This window comes from Maniola hyperantus, chromosome 5, assembly GCF_902806685.2.
Source record: "Maniola hyperantus chromosome 5, iAphHyp1.2, whole genome shotgun sequence".
NCBI lineage: Eukaryota > Metazoa > Arthropoda > Insecta > Lepidoptera > Nymphalidae > Maniola > Maniola hyperantus.
In genome coordinates this window covers 457,224-473,801 of record NC_048540.1, presented here as the reverse complement: position 1 = coordinate 473,801, position 16,578 = coordinate 457,224, and the positions used below count along the sequence as shown (strand labels likewise).

Here is a 16,578-nt window from a genome sequence, read left to right as displayed (position 1 = left end):
AGTTTACAAAGACAAAAGATGCGAAATTTTATTTTCTATAATAATAATTTAAATAACTTTTGCCCTAAAGCAGATAGTTTCCAAGATATCCGCAAAAACTTTCCTTCAAGATTGCGATCGAAGCTCCACCTGGATCTGTCAGCATTTTGTGATTTTATGGTCAGTAAGTGACCCTTAACCTAAAAAAAAATTAAAATTGGATCGGAAATTTAATGCGAGGTAAAATGCTCTATTTACTGGCCTATAGCTCTTACCATTGGACTAAATTTATCTCGATTATTTTACTAAAAGGAACGTTTTTGTTCGCAGGGCGCACATGAAGCTGACGGTCCGGAACCTCCAGGGCGGCGATTTCGGCAACTACCGATGTATCTCTAAAAACTCCCTCGGGGAAACCGAAGGCTCTATTAGGTTGTACGGTAAGAGATTTCCGTAAACTGAAACAGAGTAGCTACTTTGGCACTTTCTCTATTCGGTAGGTACACTTATTTGTGATTCAGATTTTACAGTGCACTCACTTTCATGGTTAGTTGAACTGTATTATTTTTATGGTTAGTTGAAATTATTTATTTTATTTATCATAGATTTTGTAGTTAGAAAGAAATAAAGAAAGAAACCGTTTATTTTTTAAAGTACACATTACTAGTTAGACCTAGTTGGCTATCTCACAGAGCGCGTAGAAGCGGGCGTCTATATTTTTATAATTTTTATAGTGTAACCTACACTTCAAGAAAATTTCTAAATAATTTTAAATGCCATATAAAAAATTGCGAACCGGCAGGAATCGAACCCGTGTCTCCTAGGATAGCGCCCGACGCTCTGACCACTAAGCTACGGCACGCTTGTTGCCAGTGACGAAATTTGTGATATTTATGTTCACTCAATACTGAAGCGACTGTTAATGCCATCTAGTAGCGACACTTTTGCAGCTATCGAAACTATTTTCAAACCATATTACAATATTACAATGCAGCTCTTTGAACGAGAAATGACATATTTACTTTTTACTATATTTTTATAGTGTTTTACCTACAATAAATAAATAAATAAATAAGCCTACCTCCAAATTTTTTTTTTTGATATATTTTGTATATATATAATTTTTTTTTTCTTTTTACTTTCTTTCATTTTTTTCAAATTATTAATACCTTTTTTTTCTGTTTTATATTGCTTATAAGGTATATCTAGCTCTAATAATTCAGAGGTCATCCCAAACGCGGGCAAAGGTTTTACCTACACTTCAAGGTAATTTCTAAATAAGAGCAGGCGTTTATCAGCTTAGCCACATTTTACCGTAAACACCTACTTAATTAAACAAAAAAAAAGTTCTAAAGGAGCCGATAAAAAACTGAATACTTACAATATTATGTAAGGCTTCCAAAATGTCAACCTGAATCAAGAATAGAATCTGAAACCTTTCCAACCATCCTTGTGGATGTGATATAAATTACCTTCTTTAAATCCCAGTTTGGTTTTATAACAGTCCAGTCATTTGGACACTTACGGCCGCACTCAGAGTCGCTTAATCGTTACTTAAGGCATGAATTAGCATGGATAAGGAATGCCTTAAGTAACGATTAAGCGACTCTGAGTGTGGCTGTTAATATATTTATTTTTTTCAGAAATCCCCATGCCTTCTACTTCGCCGAAAGCAACAGAGATGAAAAGCAACGCCAACAAAGAAAGTAAGTATAATATAATCTTGATACAGTACCCGTAGTACAAGATTTTACGTCTACAGTACGTACAGACAATTGATGGAATTCGCACTTACGAATCTTTTGCAGACTTTTTAGACTATAAAATATAGTACAGTACGTGGCCGGTAGTGATGAATATCGGCTTTTAGAATGACATTTCAGGTTTATAGAGCGTTGTCTCTGTCACTCATACCCATATGACGTTTTGTCGGTCTCAACGACCGAGACAGTGCTCTACAAATCTGCTATCTCCTTCTAAAGATCGATGTTCATCACTTTTGGCCGCGTACTATACATCGGCTTTTAGAAAGAGATAGCGGTCTCGTAGAGCTTGCCTCTGTCTTTGAGACCGACAAAACGTCACATAAGTATGAGTGACAGAGGCAACACTCTACAAAGCCGAAATCTCTTTCCAAGGTTCGATGCACAATGTGTGTACAATGTACGATGTACCGGCTAATGTATCTCTATATACGCACAGTTGAATGAGTTATTAAGCTTGACCGAAGGTTTTGGTGTGTACAGATCTTTACAACGCTTTCATCATCATCAACCGATAGACGTCCACTGCTGGACATAGATCTCTTGTAGGGACTTCCACACTACATACATTCCATACACTTCCGTCCGTCCACCTAGTGGGGGGTCTTCCAACACTGCGTCTTCCGGTGTGAGGTCGCCATTTCAGCACCTTGGGACCCCAACGTCTATCGGTTGTACGAACTATGTGTCCTGCCCATTGCCACTTCAGCTTCGCAACCCGTTGAGCTATGTCGGTTACTCTAGTTCTCCTACGGATCTCCTCATGTCTGATACAACGATTTACATTAGATAAGGATTAGGATAAGGTTGGGACCAAGCTGTAGGAAATGAGCGTACGAGCCGAGCGTTGGTTTTGGACTGCTTTATTAAAGGCATGCATTGAGATACATGTATGTGTACTTATGGGCTATTATATAGATATCTTCTAAATATATAAAAAGACAAGGTGACTGAATGACTGACTGACTGACTGATCTATCAACGCACAGCTCAAACTATTGGACGGATCGGGCTGAAATTTGGCATGCAGATAGCTATTACGACGTAGGCATCCGCTAAGAAAGGATTTTTGAAAATTCAACCCTTAAGGGGGTGAAATAGGGGTTTGAAATTTGTGTAGTCCACGCGGACGAAGTCGCGAGCATAAGCTAGTTACTTATATGAGTAGGTCACTCTGTACAACAATTATACATTTTCTACTTGAAACTGCCAATAACCCATGTTATTAATCAAATAAATGGCAAAAAGTTCAAATTGCCATCAAATATTTAGCTTAAATCCAAACTCATAATCTTTTTGACATAAAATTGGCATACCTACCTACTTAAGGTTCAATCTTTAACGCTGTTTTTATGTCGACTTGAAAAATGTTTTTACATTATCATATTAAATTATACATTTCAAGCTCAGATCACGTTCTTAATAGCAAATGGCGATATTAAGCTTTGTGTAAATCGCTTTTTTATTGCTAACCCTTAATGGAATTATATTTTACGCCAAAAGTGAACCTATTTACATTAACGTAACTTCAAGTTGTGATAGCCTAGTGGTTAAGACGTCCGCCTTCTAATCAGAGGTCGGGGGCTCGATCCCGGGCACGCACCTCTAACCTTTCGGAGTTATGTGCGTTTTAATTAATTAAATATCACTTGCTTTAACGGTGAAGGAAAATATCGTGAGGAAACCTGCATGCCTGAGAGTTCTCCATAATGTTCTCAAAGGTGTGTAAAGCCTACCAATCCGCACATGGCCAGCGTGGTAGATTATGGCCAAAACCTTCTCACTCTGAGAGGAGACCCTCTGCGGTGAGCTGGCGATGGCTTGATCATGATAATGATGATGATGAAAGGTTACAAATATTTATATAACCCTATTTTTTAAATTTCGGATAAAATACGTTGTAAAAAAAGCACCATAATAATATTATCTAAAAGATAATCTAAATATATAAAAGGAAAAGGTGACTGACTCACTGACTGACTGACTGACTGACTGACTGACTGACTGACTGACTGATCTATCAACGCACAGCTGAAAGTACTGGACGGATCAAGATGAAAGTTGGCATGCAGATAGCTATTATAACGTAGGTATCCGCTAAGAAAGGATTTTTGAAAATACAAGCCCTAAGGGGGTGAAATAGGGGTTTGAAAATATTGTAGTCGACGCGGACGAAGTCGCGAGATGAAGCTAGTAATTATAATAATATTATCATCAAAGCGATCGGTCACCGCAGCAAAATTCCACTAATTTACGGAGCGCTGCGGTGTGACAGCCCGCGGTTTATATTTAGCTTCGCAACTAAACTAATCCTGACCTATTTTACATTGGATTAGAATCAGCATAACTAATTTACATATTAATAACTAATTTCCAACTAGAATTTATTTCACTGACATTAAAAATAATTTATTTGTGTTGTTACAAATTTCATCCGAGAATATTGGATCCGACAATAATGGTCTCTAACTAAAGGTCTCAAAATTAAACTCAGAGTTTATAAGCAATGGATAGAGCTATTCTTGGAGTTTATCCATACTTATACTTATACTTATACTTATACTTATACTTATACTTATACTTATACTTATACTTATACTTATACTTATACTTATACTTATACTTATACTTATACTTATACTTATACTTGTACTTGTACTTGTACTTGTACTTGTACTTGTACTTGTACTTGTACTTGTACTTGTACTTGTACTTGTACTTGTACTTGTACTTGTACTTGTACTTGTACTTGTACTTGTACTTGTACTTGTACTTGTACTTGTACTTGTACTTGTACTTGTACTTGTACTTGTACTTGTACTTGTACTTGTACTTGTACTTGTACTTGTACTTGTACTTGTACTTGTACTTGTACTTGTACTTGTACTTGTACTTGTACTTGTACTTGTACTTGTACTTGTACTTATACTTATACTTATACTTATACTTATACTTATACTTATACTTATACTTATACTTTTATATAAAGAGGTAATGTCATTAAGTTTGTTTGTAGGGGGTAATCTCTGGAACTACTGAACCGATTTTGAAAATTCTTTCACCAATAGAAAGCTACATTATTCCTGAGTGGCATAGTCTATATTATATACACGCGGGCGAAGCCGCGGGGATCAGCTGGTCTAATTATAAATGTGGAGATCCCTAGCTACAAGAGACATATGTCTAGCAGTGGACGTCTATCGGTTGATAATAATAGTGATTGATGGCCGCGAAGTTAGCAGCTTTCTCTAAACTTTACAGTATCTGCATCTTTTTCTTTTTAATATTGTTAAAAATGAATGAATTTTACATTTAAAAGCTCTAAATTTTAGTGCACGCTACAAATTTAAATACAATAGGCTTGCGAATAGCAGCTAAAGTCATGAGGTTAGACAGCTCTAAAATAAATTTTAATCTGTCAAGCTGTGTGTGTCCTTTTCATATTACATTAGTAAGAAGAGGATGCGAGTACTCTAAAATTTAGGTGTGCTCAGAATCAATCAGGTTAAAGTCGACTTTACGCAGTCTCTAAACATTCGACAACCCTGCCTGAATTATCAAATATTCAATTATCGAATGACATCCTCACTTACGGCCGAAATTAATATACTCAATCTATCTGCAATCTACCGATAAGTTACGGGCGAACTTAATAATCAATCTATCTGTAATTTGTCGATAAGTTACTTAGCGACGTTGTTAATTGTCAAAAAAGACCATACAATTTTTGACAAATATCAACGTTGCTAATAAATCTTTCGGCAGATTACAGATAGGACTGATTATTTATTATTAACTAGATGATGCCCGCGACTTCGTCCGCGTGGATTAAGGTTTTAAAAATATAAGGTATAAGGAACTCTTTAATTTTTCGGGATCAAAAGTAGCCTATGTCCTTCCCCGGGATGCAAGCTATCTCTATACCAAATTTTATCAAAATCGCATCGCACACTTTCGCATTTATAATATTAGTATGGATTTGGGCCTTTAAGTACCTAACGTTGATGTTTGTTAAAAACTGCAATGGCCTTTCTTGACAATAAGTTTTCGAGTTTCAACAAATTATTCTAGACTTACTGATGCCCGCTACTTCGTACGCATGGAATTGGGCTTTTAAAAATCCCGTGGGAACTCTTTGATTTTCAAGTAAAGTCAATCCGTTGCGACGTGATTGAAGGACAAACCAACAAACCAACAAACCAGTAAACCAACAAACAAACACACTTTCGCATTTATAATAAGGGTACTGATAGATTGATTATAAATTTCAGCCGTATGACAATTTATTTTAACGCAAGCTTAAATCTGTGGCGGCAATTGTTAATAAATATTGCCCGTAGGTGGGCACCGACACTAAGAAAATGGCAGTATCTCGTCGACACAAAAAATATATATATATACAGTTCACGGATAGGGTCATGTCGCATACGAGTACCTACTCGTATGCGACATGACCCTATCCGTGAACTGTTAAATGTAATAATTACAACCTACAAACCTACATTATCCCATAACATACTAAACGCAACTATTTTACGCTAAAGTAAATGATTACTAATTCAAACATTTGAATTCGATGTCCATTTCGAATAATAAATAATTGCGAAAATATGCTAATAATCCTATTCACAAAATGATTAAAATTATAATATTGTAATATCAAAATAACAGATTGTTAGAATACTTTAGCGCTTAATTATAGTGAGTGATCTGTGAGTGATTTATGATAAAAAATAATTCTCCCCTTAGCTCTAAACTTGATAATATGCTAGTGGTAGATATTACGCGCTGCATCTAGACTCGATGGTGACTTTTCGCACAAAATTAGAATAAACTAGCTTATGCTCGCGACTTCATCCGCGTGGACTACACAAATTTCAAACCCCTATTTCACCCACTTAGGGGTTGAATTTTTAAAAATCCTTTCTTAGCGAATGCCTACGTCATAATTGCTATCTGCATGTCACATTTCAGCCCGATCCGTCCAGTAGTTTGAGCTGTGCGTTGATAGATCAGTCAGTCGGTCAGTCAGTCAGTCAGTCACCTTTTTTCCTTTTATTAGAATAAATATCATTTCTATAAAAATCAAATATCCAATACGAAACATGCAATATGCACCCATTCCCTCCCACTTTTACAGATCAAGTAAATATCCGCTATCCATTTAGGGTAACAGTCCTTTCCCAGTGCATTAAACCATGAGTTGGTACGAAAGCATTGCATATAATGTGAACCAAGCCGCCCCAGTTCGACAGTTAGTCCGACTTCGTAGTCGAAAGTTTACAATCCGAAGATTTTCTCCGTCGCATTTCACAAAACTTCTTCGCCGATTTAACAATCTTTAGATTCTGTTGTTGAATTCTGCTTTGAAGTCGGTCCATTAAGTATAGGTACTCGATTTGCATTCAAGTTTTTATTTGACGTTATCAAGAGTGTAATTAGCGACAGACGATTTTTTCTTTGCTTTTACTTTTCTTTGTTTCTACTTTTATTACTTTGAGAAGTGTATTAATTTATCTTAACTTATCTATACTTTTCGTTGTTATAAAAAACTACAATATATTGGAGGAACTAGTGAATAAAACGGTGTAGTAATTACACGTTTCATAAAAACGTTATTTTCTTTAATCCGAACGTTCCTGGCCCATTGACTACAAATCTGAATTCATTACCAAGCAAAACGGCACTAAACTATACTGAAATTGAGCTGAAATTCCATGATTTTCCAAACAAAACGGCCAAAAAGTGCTATAAAGATTTTAAGATTTACGCTGATTTACACGGTGTGCTATTTAGCGCACGAACCCTCGTTGCGGCGGCAATTCCATGTCTACACATTGATTTAAAATAATTATTTCCGGTACTATTCATAATTATTCTTAAGGATAAGAATAGATTTACCTACCTATAATCTGTTATATTTTCCTTTTCTTCTTCTTAATAACAGAAGATCGGCGACTTGTTTCCTTTCATTCATGTCTTTATTTTACATGCTTTCTAAATGCGTTGCGGTGTCACACCGCACGGTTATGTTTTCGCCCTCATTGTCATGGTTGAGATGTAAAACCGCGTGGCGTTGCAGCGACGCGGCGCGTGAACGCGAGCCGCGCGACGCAGCGCGACGCGGGCACGGAGCGGCCGAGCGTGGTGCGCGCGCAGCTCGACCGCGCGCCCGACCGCGCGCACGTGTACCGCGCGCCGCACCCGCACCACGCCTCAGGTACGCTCTGCCCTTTACAAAGCAAACTGACTATATTGTTTTTTCGTATTTATAAAATTTTGTATCGTAGCTTGCACTGTATTTTAAATTAATTGTTCAATCTCGTCAAGAAAATAGTGTCGTCATTGAAAATTGCGGCTTCGGGCCCATTTGGAAAAACGCACGCGGTAAAATGTACGCGTTTGCGCGGAATTCCGTTCCTTTTTCTTGTTTTCTTGTCTTCAAATTTTAAACTTTATAGCTTTAGAATTCACGCTTAGAGTAAGGGGACTCATTTTATCCGGACAAGATGCTGAAGAAAAAACCGCGTGCGTTTTGCCGCAAACAGATTTCCACTCAATATTAGGCTAGCCTTGTCAAATCATAAGAAAAAAGATTGTTCGGCCGTAGTAATACAGCCCCCAACGTGGTTGCACTTAAGTCGCGCGACAGCCCAGCGACAGCGCAGTTTAGTCGCACTACAGTTGCGCTTCTCTTACGCATCACTGTTTAGAATAAAAAATATATGGTTAAAAATTATTATTATTACATTAACTCGCTATTTTCTTAACGAGACTGGAGTAATCAATTAAATTTGATGTATGTAATAAAACTAAATATTTTATATTGCACTCTAATTAATACATCGCAACAATTTTAAAATTTGCTTCATTGGATTTGGTAGACATACGAGTAGATATTATGATTGTATTGAAATAGTCAGTTTGTTTTCCATTTCATTTTCATCATTTGGATTTAGTTATTTTCGTTTCAGTAATTATTAATCTTTTCTATATTTTAAAACAATGCACCGTATTTTCTATTTTAAATACTGCACTAAAATAGGTCTTAGTCAGCACTTTTTTGAAATTAAAACTAGTGATAAATGAGCTGTCCAGAAACATATTCTGGACTCATGAATTATATTTTAGTCATCGTCGTTTGAACCAATAGTTGTCCACTCTCCTTGCGCTTTTCCTTTTGAGATACGGAACCCTAAAAATAACTTTTTTTTAAAATTCAGATACAAGTTAGCCCTTGACTGCAATTTCACCTGATGGTAAGTGACGATGCAGTCTAAGGTGGGAGCGGGCTAACCTGGAAGGAGTATGGCAGTTTTTATTAAACCCATACACCTTTGGTTTCTACACGGCATCGTACCGGAACGCTAAATCGCTTGGCGGCACGGTTTTGCCGCTAGGGTGGTAACTAGCCACGGCCGAGGCCTCCCACCAGAAAAACTTTATTAACTCCCATTGTCTATTAGCAAGTAAAAACCCCTTTTCCCTCACAGTTCCCATAGTTGGCGGAACGTTGAGCCGTATGGGGTTTAGTGTCGCTCTGTGCTCTTGTTACAATACACTGCATTATTGAAGACGTCTTCCCTTCGCGGGGAAAAATAAAAAATAAACGTGAACTCGCGCACCGCACAGCACTAGAACAACTAGAAGTGCCATTATTAAACATTTTATTGATACTATAGGGAAGTTTTAAGCATTCTTCTTTAATTTTTCATTCGTGACACTTTGTCATTTCCCCTCTGGGTGGTCCTTGATTCTGTGTTAAAGAGCATCAACCTTTTTTCAAATACGTTTTTTTTTCTTGTTTAAGACCCATTTATTGCTGAGTCACATTTACACTAGCATCTACGTATAGCATCCCTATTTTCATATTATTCTTCAGACGTATCCTTGTGACAGTTAGTTTTTTATCTTTGTGAGGTTAAACAGTGGAGTGACCCCATGGACCTTCTTCTTCTTCTACATTCTGGGCTGGTTTCTGCACTTAAACGTTACCTATGCCATCTGTTACTGGATCTCCCATACTTTTGGTACCGATGCATCTTTTTTTCATTGAAAGAGCTCTAAATAAAGTTTTTGTCTTTTTTGGCTTGCACTTTAACTACAATCACACCAAACAGTAGGAGATGATGCAGCCTAAGGTGGAGTGCGCCTGCCTAGAAGGTGTCTATTCACTTTTCTTTCAAAGGTATCAATATTATAGCTATCGAGGAAAACGGAAGCGACGTTCATTCCATAGCAAAGTACGAAAGGTTTAAATTTTTGATGTTCGTAATATTTTGACTCTTGTTTGTCAAGCACTTTAAAGCGGTTAATAACCTGAATGACTAAATAGGCCTTAAAGCGGGCAGATCTGGCGTGCCGTGTGTTTGGTTTGCAGAGAGGTTTTTTTAAGGGTTTTTTTTTTTTTTTTTAAGAATATTAGCCATATTAAATGACTAATATTCCCCTTTCCTCTCCAATTAAGCGTCAGGCTTGTGCTAAGAGTAGGTACGACAATAGTGCAACGGGCGGGGTTTGAACCGTCGATCTTTCGGTTTTCAGTCCACTCCTATACCGGTTGAGCTATTGAGGCTCGAGTTCCGTTGGAACTAGGCTCGCGACGAGGCGGGTCGCTTCCATCTACCGCCAAATAGAGATTAAACATTCAACGAGTTCGCATACACACTTAACCCTCATAAATATTCAGTGCAGACCGCGTACAATCAATTCTTTCAGCTCCCCAAGCTTGAGGAAAAAGTGTTTGAACAGCCGAATAATATGATATCAAATAGAGAAACGCGTTTGAATAAAATATGAGGGTTCCCATTGTGGAAATTAACTATCTATATGTGATACTGCAACGGGACTGTCTCTTTCATTGAAACACTAGCTGAACCGCCCCGGCATCGCTCGGGTGGAGTTTAGAAAATTGAGGGGGAGGTTGAATTAAATTTTTCTCTCCGTAAGAACCATCCTCGTACTTCAAGGAATATTATAAAAAAAGAGTTAGCGAAATCGGTTCAACTGTTCTCGAGATTTGCGATGAGCAACACATTTAGTGATTCATTTTTATATTATAGAATATCCAAAGGAAAATTGCAATAACAAGTTAACAGAACGCAGCAAAAAAAATGTACTTCGACCTTTAGAAAGAGATAGTGGATTTGTAGAGTATTGTCTGTAGTTGAGACCGACAAAGCGTCATATAAAACCAGAGGTACAAAAGGTTAGGTAAGAGAGGTTGATTTGTCCAAGAACTAAAAGTTTTGAATAAGAATTTACTAATTTCATTTTAGTTTTCGTGACCAAATCCGCAGAGAGAAGCTAGTTAACAATAAAATTGGAAGTTTCGGTCCATATTGCGCCATTGTGGCAGTAATGAGATTATACCGGGATCTGCAGCGGAGCGTGAACTAGATTATCTGGTATCCGATATCTAAGAAATGTACTTAAAATTGTTGCAATTCGGGTTCTCAATCCAATTGAAAATTATTGGTTTCCAATTGTGATATAAATTGAATTACTTTTCTTTGTTACTGAACGGAATAAAGATGATGCCATATTTTTCATTCTCAATTGTAAAGCTTATATTAGGTATCGTTGCTAGACTTGGTGGAAGTCTGGAGAAAGATGAACTATTAAGTTTGATTCGGGATTCTACTTGTAGTTTATTGTATTGATCAATGCCATCTTTTTTATTTATTTATTGTACTTTTGTTTACTACTTGAACAAATTAAAGATGATACCATAATTTTCATTATTTTTTGTGGGACTGACATTGTTATTTTCAGACCTAATAAAAGAGTTGTTTTAAAAGGAAAAGATTTGGGGTTGTTGCCAACAATTTTTTAATTCATTTATATAATTTATTTAACTCAAATTCATCTATTTTCAAATGTTGCCAGCTTCACAGTCTGACCAGACTACTGATTCTCAAAAGTTATGATTAGTCCAATTTTCAATTCATTTTTCAGATTACTTAGGTAATTCCCTTTAACGATTAAGGTCATCAATTTAAACAGAAAAATCTAAAGTAAACAATCTCTTCTTGACCAATTAGTAGACCAGAAATCATTATTACGGTCATATGGTTGGTTAAATTTTAAAAATCCAGCCTAGTTTCTAACGCGTAGATAAATCCAAAATATAAAAGCAAACACAATCGCCCAACAAGCAATTACAAAACTACGTTACGGAACACCTCTTCCGTAGCACAAATATCCGCATGTAAATAAATTTACGAATGCGTCCCTCTCTCGGCTTTCTCCGCGTCTAAATGCACAAAGCATTTTGTATTTTGTTTCGCTTTTCGTTTCTTCAGTCTCGTTTACTTTCATTCTTTTTGTATTATGCTTCTTTATCTTTTAAAATTTTGACTTGTTCCTTCGTTGTTGCTTCCCGTTCCCCGCTTTTCACTTTTGATATTATTTATTTTGTCTGATTGCATTACTTTACCCACGTATTTTGATGGCATGCTTTCGTTTGGAGTTTTAAACACATAAACGTAGCTGAAGGGTCTTTATAATATTTATATAGTTCTACAAAAAATATATCGATATCCAAATATTGGCTTTTTTAAATATATAATAAGTAAGATATTAATTTGATGCCTATCCCGTATAGTGTCTATTTTCAAAAATCCATTAATATACTTTTTCTTTGTTTTAGGCACAAGAAATCTACAATGCTGGCGGCAGTCCTTCTTAGCCATCGTCGTTTTAGTTCAAATTGATATTTTTACAGATTTTGTTATTAATTGTTTTTGAAATATATAAATTTATCTGTCGAAATGATTTCTACAATTATTGAAATTTTTGAATTGTTATTAGTTTTTGAACATAAGTTATGATTCATTTTGAAAATAACATAACATATCATACGGAAACTCGTAGCGTCATATCCTTCGGTTAATATTGAGAGTGAGAATTTCGTATTTATATCGACAAGGTTAATTTAACCTTTACAAGGAATACGAGTAGAATGTAAGCCAAACACAAATTGTATCTCGACTTGTACTTCCATTTTATCTTCCATTTTTACTTTTTTCATTTAGAGCTTTTACTTACTTGGTATTTCCACTTGAGAGTTGTAACTTTCTTACCGTATTATTCAAATTAATCATTTCCTCTGCAGGGCTTTAAGTAGTTTCGTCAAATCATTAGAATAATTTAGTAATTGATAATTATTACCATGTGGCATTTTCTTATTTGAGTTCTTCCTTATCTCGGTTGCATGTTGGTTTTGTTTTTTAATATCCATGTATTCATCTTTGATTCAGAACTATTAAATTATTGAGAGGGTTGAAGCTTGCTTAAAGCTCTGTATATTTTTGCCCATTCATTTAAATGCAATAATTATTAAGTAATTTTGTGATATATAAAGTCATAATCAAGTTATTCTTCCTCTGTGAATTCACCAAAATTAATTTTCATTTAATTTACATCAAAGTTATTCGGAATAGTTTAAAATGTTATTGGAATATTATTCATGATTCGTGGATTCCTCTCCATTCCCATCCCAAATTTACATTTTATACCCAATGTACTTGCACTATGTACTGCAAAAGGTAGGTTATAGACTGAGAGATGGTGAATAATTTGAGGTTAAGATTAAACATGGTCACCATTTAAGAATCGATAGATGAAGCCATAACCTTTAAGATGTCCGTCGACCTTTTATTTGGCGGCGATCTCAGACATGCACCTCTAACTTTTTGGAGTTATATACTTTTAAGCAATCAATTAATATCATTTCGTTTGTCTGTTTGTTATTTATGCGTTAGCACATCTTTCATACGATTGAGTTGAAACTATCTACAGATGTTGTTGAGACTTACGTATATACAAAAATAATAATCGCAATCCTCATTGCTGAGAGTTGTGGCCCATTCCATTATATAATAATGAAAAGGGCCACAATGCTATGGATTTTCTTGAAATATAAATACGAATACGAATTCTCAGATCCTTACGAATATTCCGCAATATTCTTGACTTTCATTAATCATATATAAATAAATAAATACATATATAATGGTAATAAGGATTTTCTTGGAATATTAATACCGTGGGAGTTCAAACCTTTCTGTATATTCCACAACAACAACCTACCGATGTAATTTTTTTTAATGAAGAATCTCTATAAAATACATTTAGAAATTGTTGACCATTTCTCAGACATTCGTATTGTATTAATTATTGTGTGCCATGCTTCGCTGAAATTGTTATTCCAATGTGCCAAAAAACTTTCTAGAACTTCCCCCACTGTTAACTTGTAAGTTAATTTTGAACTTTGTTAACTTTAAATGTTACGTTTAGTCAAAACACGGAGTTACCTGACCGTCTTTAGATGGTCTAAGCCAGAGACAGTAGGAATACTTTGTTTTTAATGTCAAATTGTAATTAGTTGTTCCAATTTTGTGTTAATTATAACCCTGGTTTAACGTAGTTTGACTCTCATTTGAGTAATGAGCAATTAAACTCACAAGATTTACATACAAATCTTTAAATCTGTGTAACTTTTAAACTTGTTATTGTTACGGGAATTTTGGAACTTTCGTAACCCATCAAACATCAGCCTTTGTGGTTTAATGCTCAGTTTCATTCGATCAAATGGGAAATAATGCATTTGAAATTTAATCATCAATGGTATGTTACACTTAGATCACCTAAGTGACATCAGAAATCAAAGTGGAGTAAAAGGTGGAATCAAATCACCTGGGAATTATATCACTTGAAGGCTGGCGTAACAGTCGAACGGTCAGGGTTTATAGTTAATAGTAGAATTTGGTAGTTTTTTTAGCAAGTTTGCTTGAATTTCAAGACTTTTTAAATACTAAGTCGTTCTTAAATTAAAACTTCTCTTAATTTTGAACTTTTCTTAAATTTTAAATATTAACTTTTACGCTACTTTTTTCCACTTTGGTGATCAAAGTATCAATCCATTCCAAATTGACAAAAACAAAAAAAAACTGTTTTAGTTAATAAGAACTCTTGTTACTAGTATTTATAACCCGGCTTGCCCTTCACGCTTATATACCTACCTGTAAATATAAATTTAAACAATTATTGCACATAATGTTAAATTTAACAGCTAAGTATATAACTTAAATAATAAATAAATTTGTTGATCTAAAAAATTAGATTATGTACCTATAAATGTATAAAAGCATATCTTTTATTAAGATCAAGAGATAATATTATCACTAGGCTAAATTTATCTTTACAAAACAAACATAATATTATATTGTACAGATGATTGTGCGATTTCGACGATGTAAATAAGAATATTAAATAAATTAGTATAAAATAATATTGCGTATCATTTTTTTAAACTTCTAACGATCATTTTCAATATTCAATCTAACGATAATCGGTAAATAAGTTACTTAGCTACGTTGTTATTTATCAAAAATCTTATGGTCTTATCTAACAAATTACATCATATCACAGATAGATTGAATATATTATTATGATATTTTACTGGAAGTAAAAAAGTTTAATGAAAACAATTTTACATGCCGCGAGCTTCCCGATAGTTTTTATTTAACTCTGTGCATTAATTCGAATCTCTCACGATTGTACTCCCGTGATTAGTGGGAGTACCTGACTAGTTTCAAATCCATCCGGGGTCCTATTTCAAAGGACCTCTGCTGGCGACGCGGCCCGAAGGAGACTGTAAGCCGCAAGAGCTGCGCTGCGACATACAAACCACAGCGTGAGAGTGACTGAGGTGAGCATATGAGTTCCGCATGCCTGGACTACGGTGGCGGTGCCAGCGATGAAGATCTGCAGAACACGTTTGGAGATGACGGAGCCACCTCGCTTCACTCTGACTAATCACGTAAGTTCAGCCGTGATTAACTGCATTTATCAGTACCTACCCTTATTATAAATGCGAAAGTGTGTTTGTTTGTTGCTTTATTGGTTTGTTGGTTTGTCCTTCAATCACATCGCAACGGTGCAACGGATTGACGTGATTTTTTGCATGGGTATAGATAAAGACCTGGAGAGTGACATAGGCTACTTTTTATCCCGGAAAATCAGAGTTCCCACGGGATTTTTAAAAACCTAATTCCACACGGACGAAGTCGCAGGCATCAGCTAGTAAAAAGTATTTGAATTTAGGATACCTATAATTTTTACAAGTAAGCAAATAAAGTACTTATCTTATCTTTTGTTGTTATATTTGTGGGTGAATAAATAGGAGAAAAACAAAGGGAATACCTAATCCTGAAAACAAGTGAAGCGTACACAAAAACAAAACGAGGTAGAAGGCAAGCGAGCATTAGCAGTCTAACTCCAAGTACACATTTGAAATAGTGTGGGAAGAAAATGTTTTTATCACCGCAGCCGCGAAGCTTCCATAAATAATTGTAAAGCTCCCCATTTCAGGCGCCCATTTAAAAGAACAGTATTTATTCTTTCACTTTTATCGGATGTAGTCTGGGAGCGAGCGGATATTATCGTTTCAATGCAACAATCCAACCAGGCGTATTTTTATACGACTGCCAAAAAAGTTTTGTAACGCTGCAGTGTTTATATGTGAGTTTCTTTGTTCCATCATATTAACTTCTAAATGCCTGAACAGATTTGAATGTAAAGTAAAGTAAAATATTCTTTATTGTACACCAAAAACAAAACAATAGAAATATAACAAGGATGTATGGGGTATTAATTTTTTTTAACAAATAAATTGAAAATGGCAGGGCATAACGTTTTTTTAATAAATATTCCTTGTTTATGATGCATAGTTTATTACTTAAAAAACAAAAAACTAACTGACTAATATACTATCAACGTACAGCTTATACAGCTGGATCTACAAACATGGACATTTCTATATAAGACAGTT

General features: G+C 35.3%; 2 protein-coding genes across 4 annotated transcripts in view; both read left to right on the top strand.

Moving 5' to 3' along the window:
- Positions 1–13,362, top strand: part of LOC117982347 (lachesin-like) — a 90,560-nt gene extending 77,198 nt beyond the window's left edge. For 2 of the 3 annotated variants that reach the window (XM_069498639.1, XM_034968702.2), the window contains exons 8-11: positions 310–419; positions 1,623–1,685; positions 7,825–7,962; positions 12,394–13,362. In XM_069498639.1, coding sequence (XP_069354740.1) covers positions 310–419; positions 1,623–1,685; positions 7,825–7,962; positions 12,394–12,491 — 409 coding nt within the window. In that variant the 3' untranslated portion in view covers positions 12,492–13,362. The remainder of the gene's footprint in view (positions 1–309; positions 420–1,622; positions 1,686–7,824; positions 7,963–12,393) is intronic. The other variant, XM_069498640.1, reaches the window with a different exon arrangement.
- LOC117982276 (glutathione S-transferase 1-like) overlaps positions 1–16,578 on the top strand; it is a 174,494-nt gene that overhangs the window by 16,517 nt on the left and 141,399 nt on the right. The window lies entirely within an intron of this gene.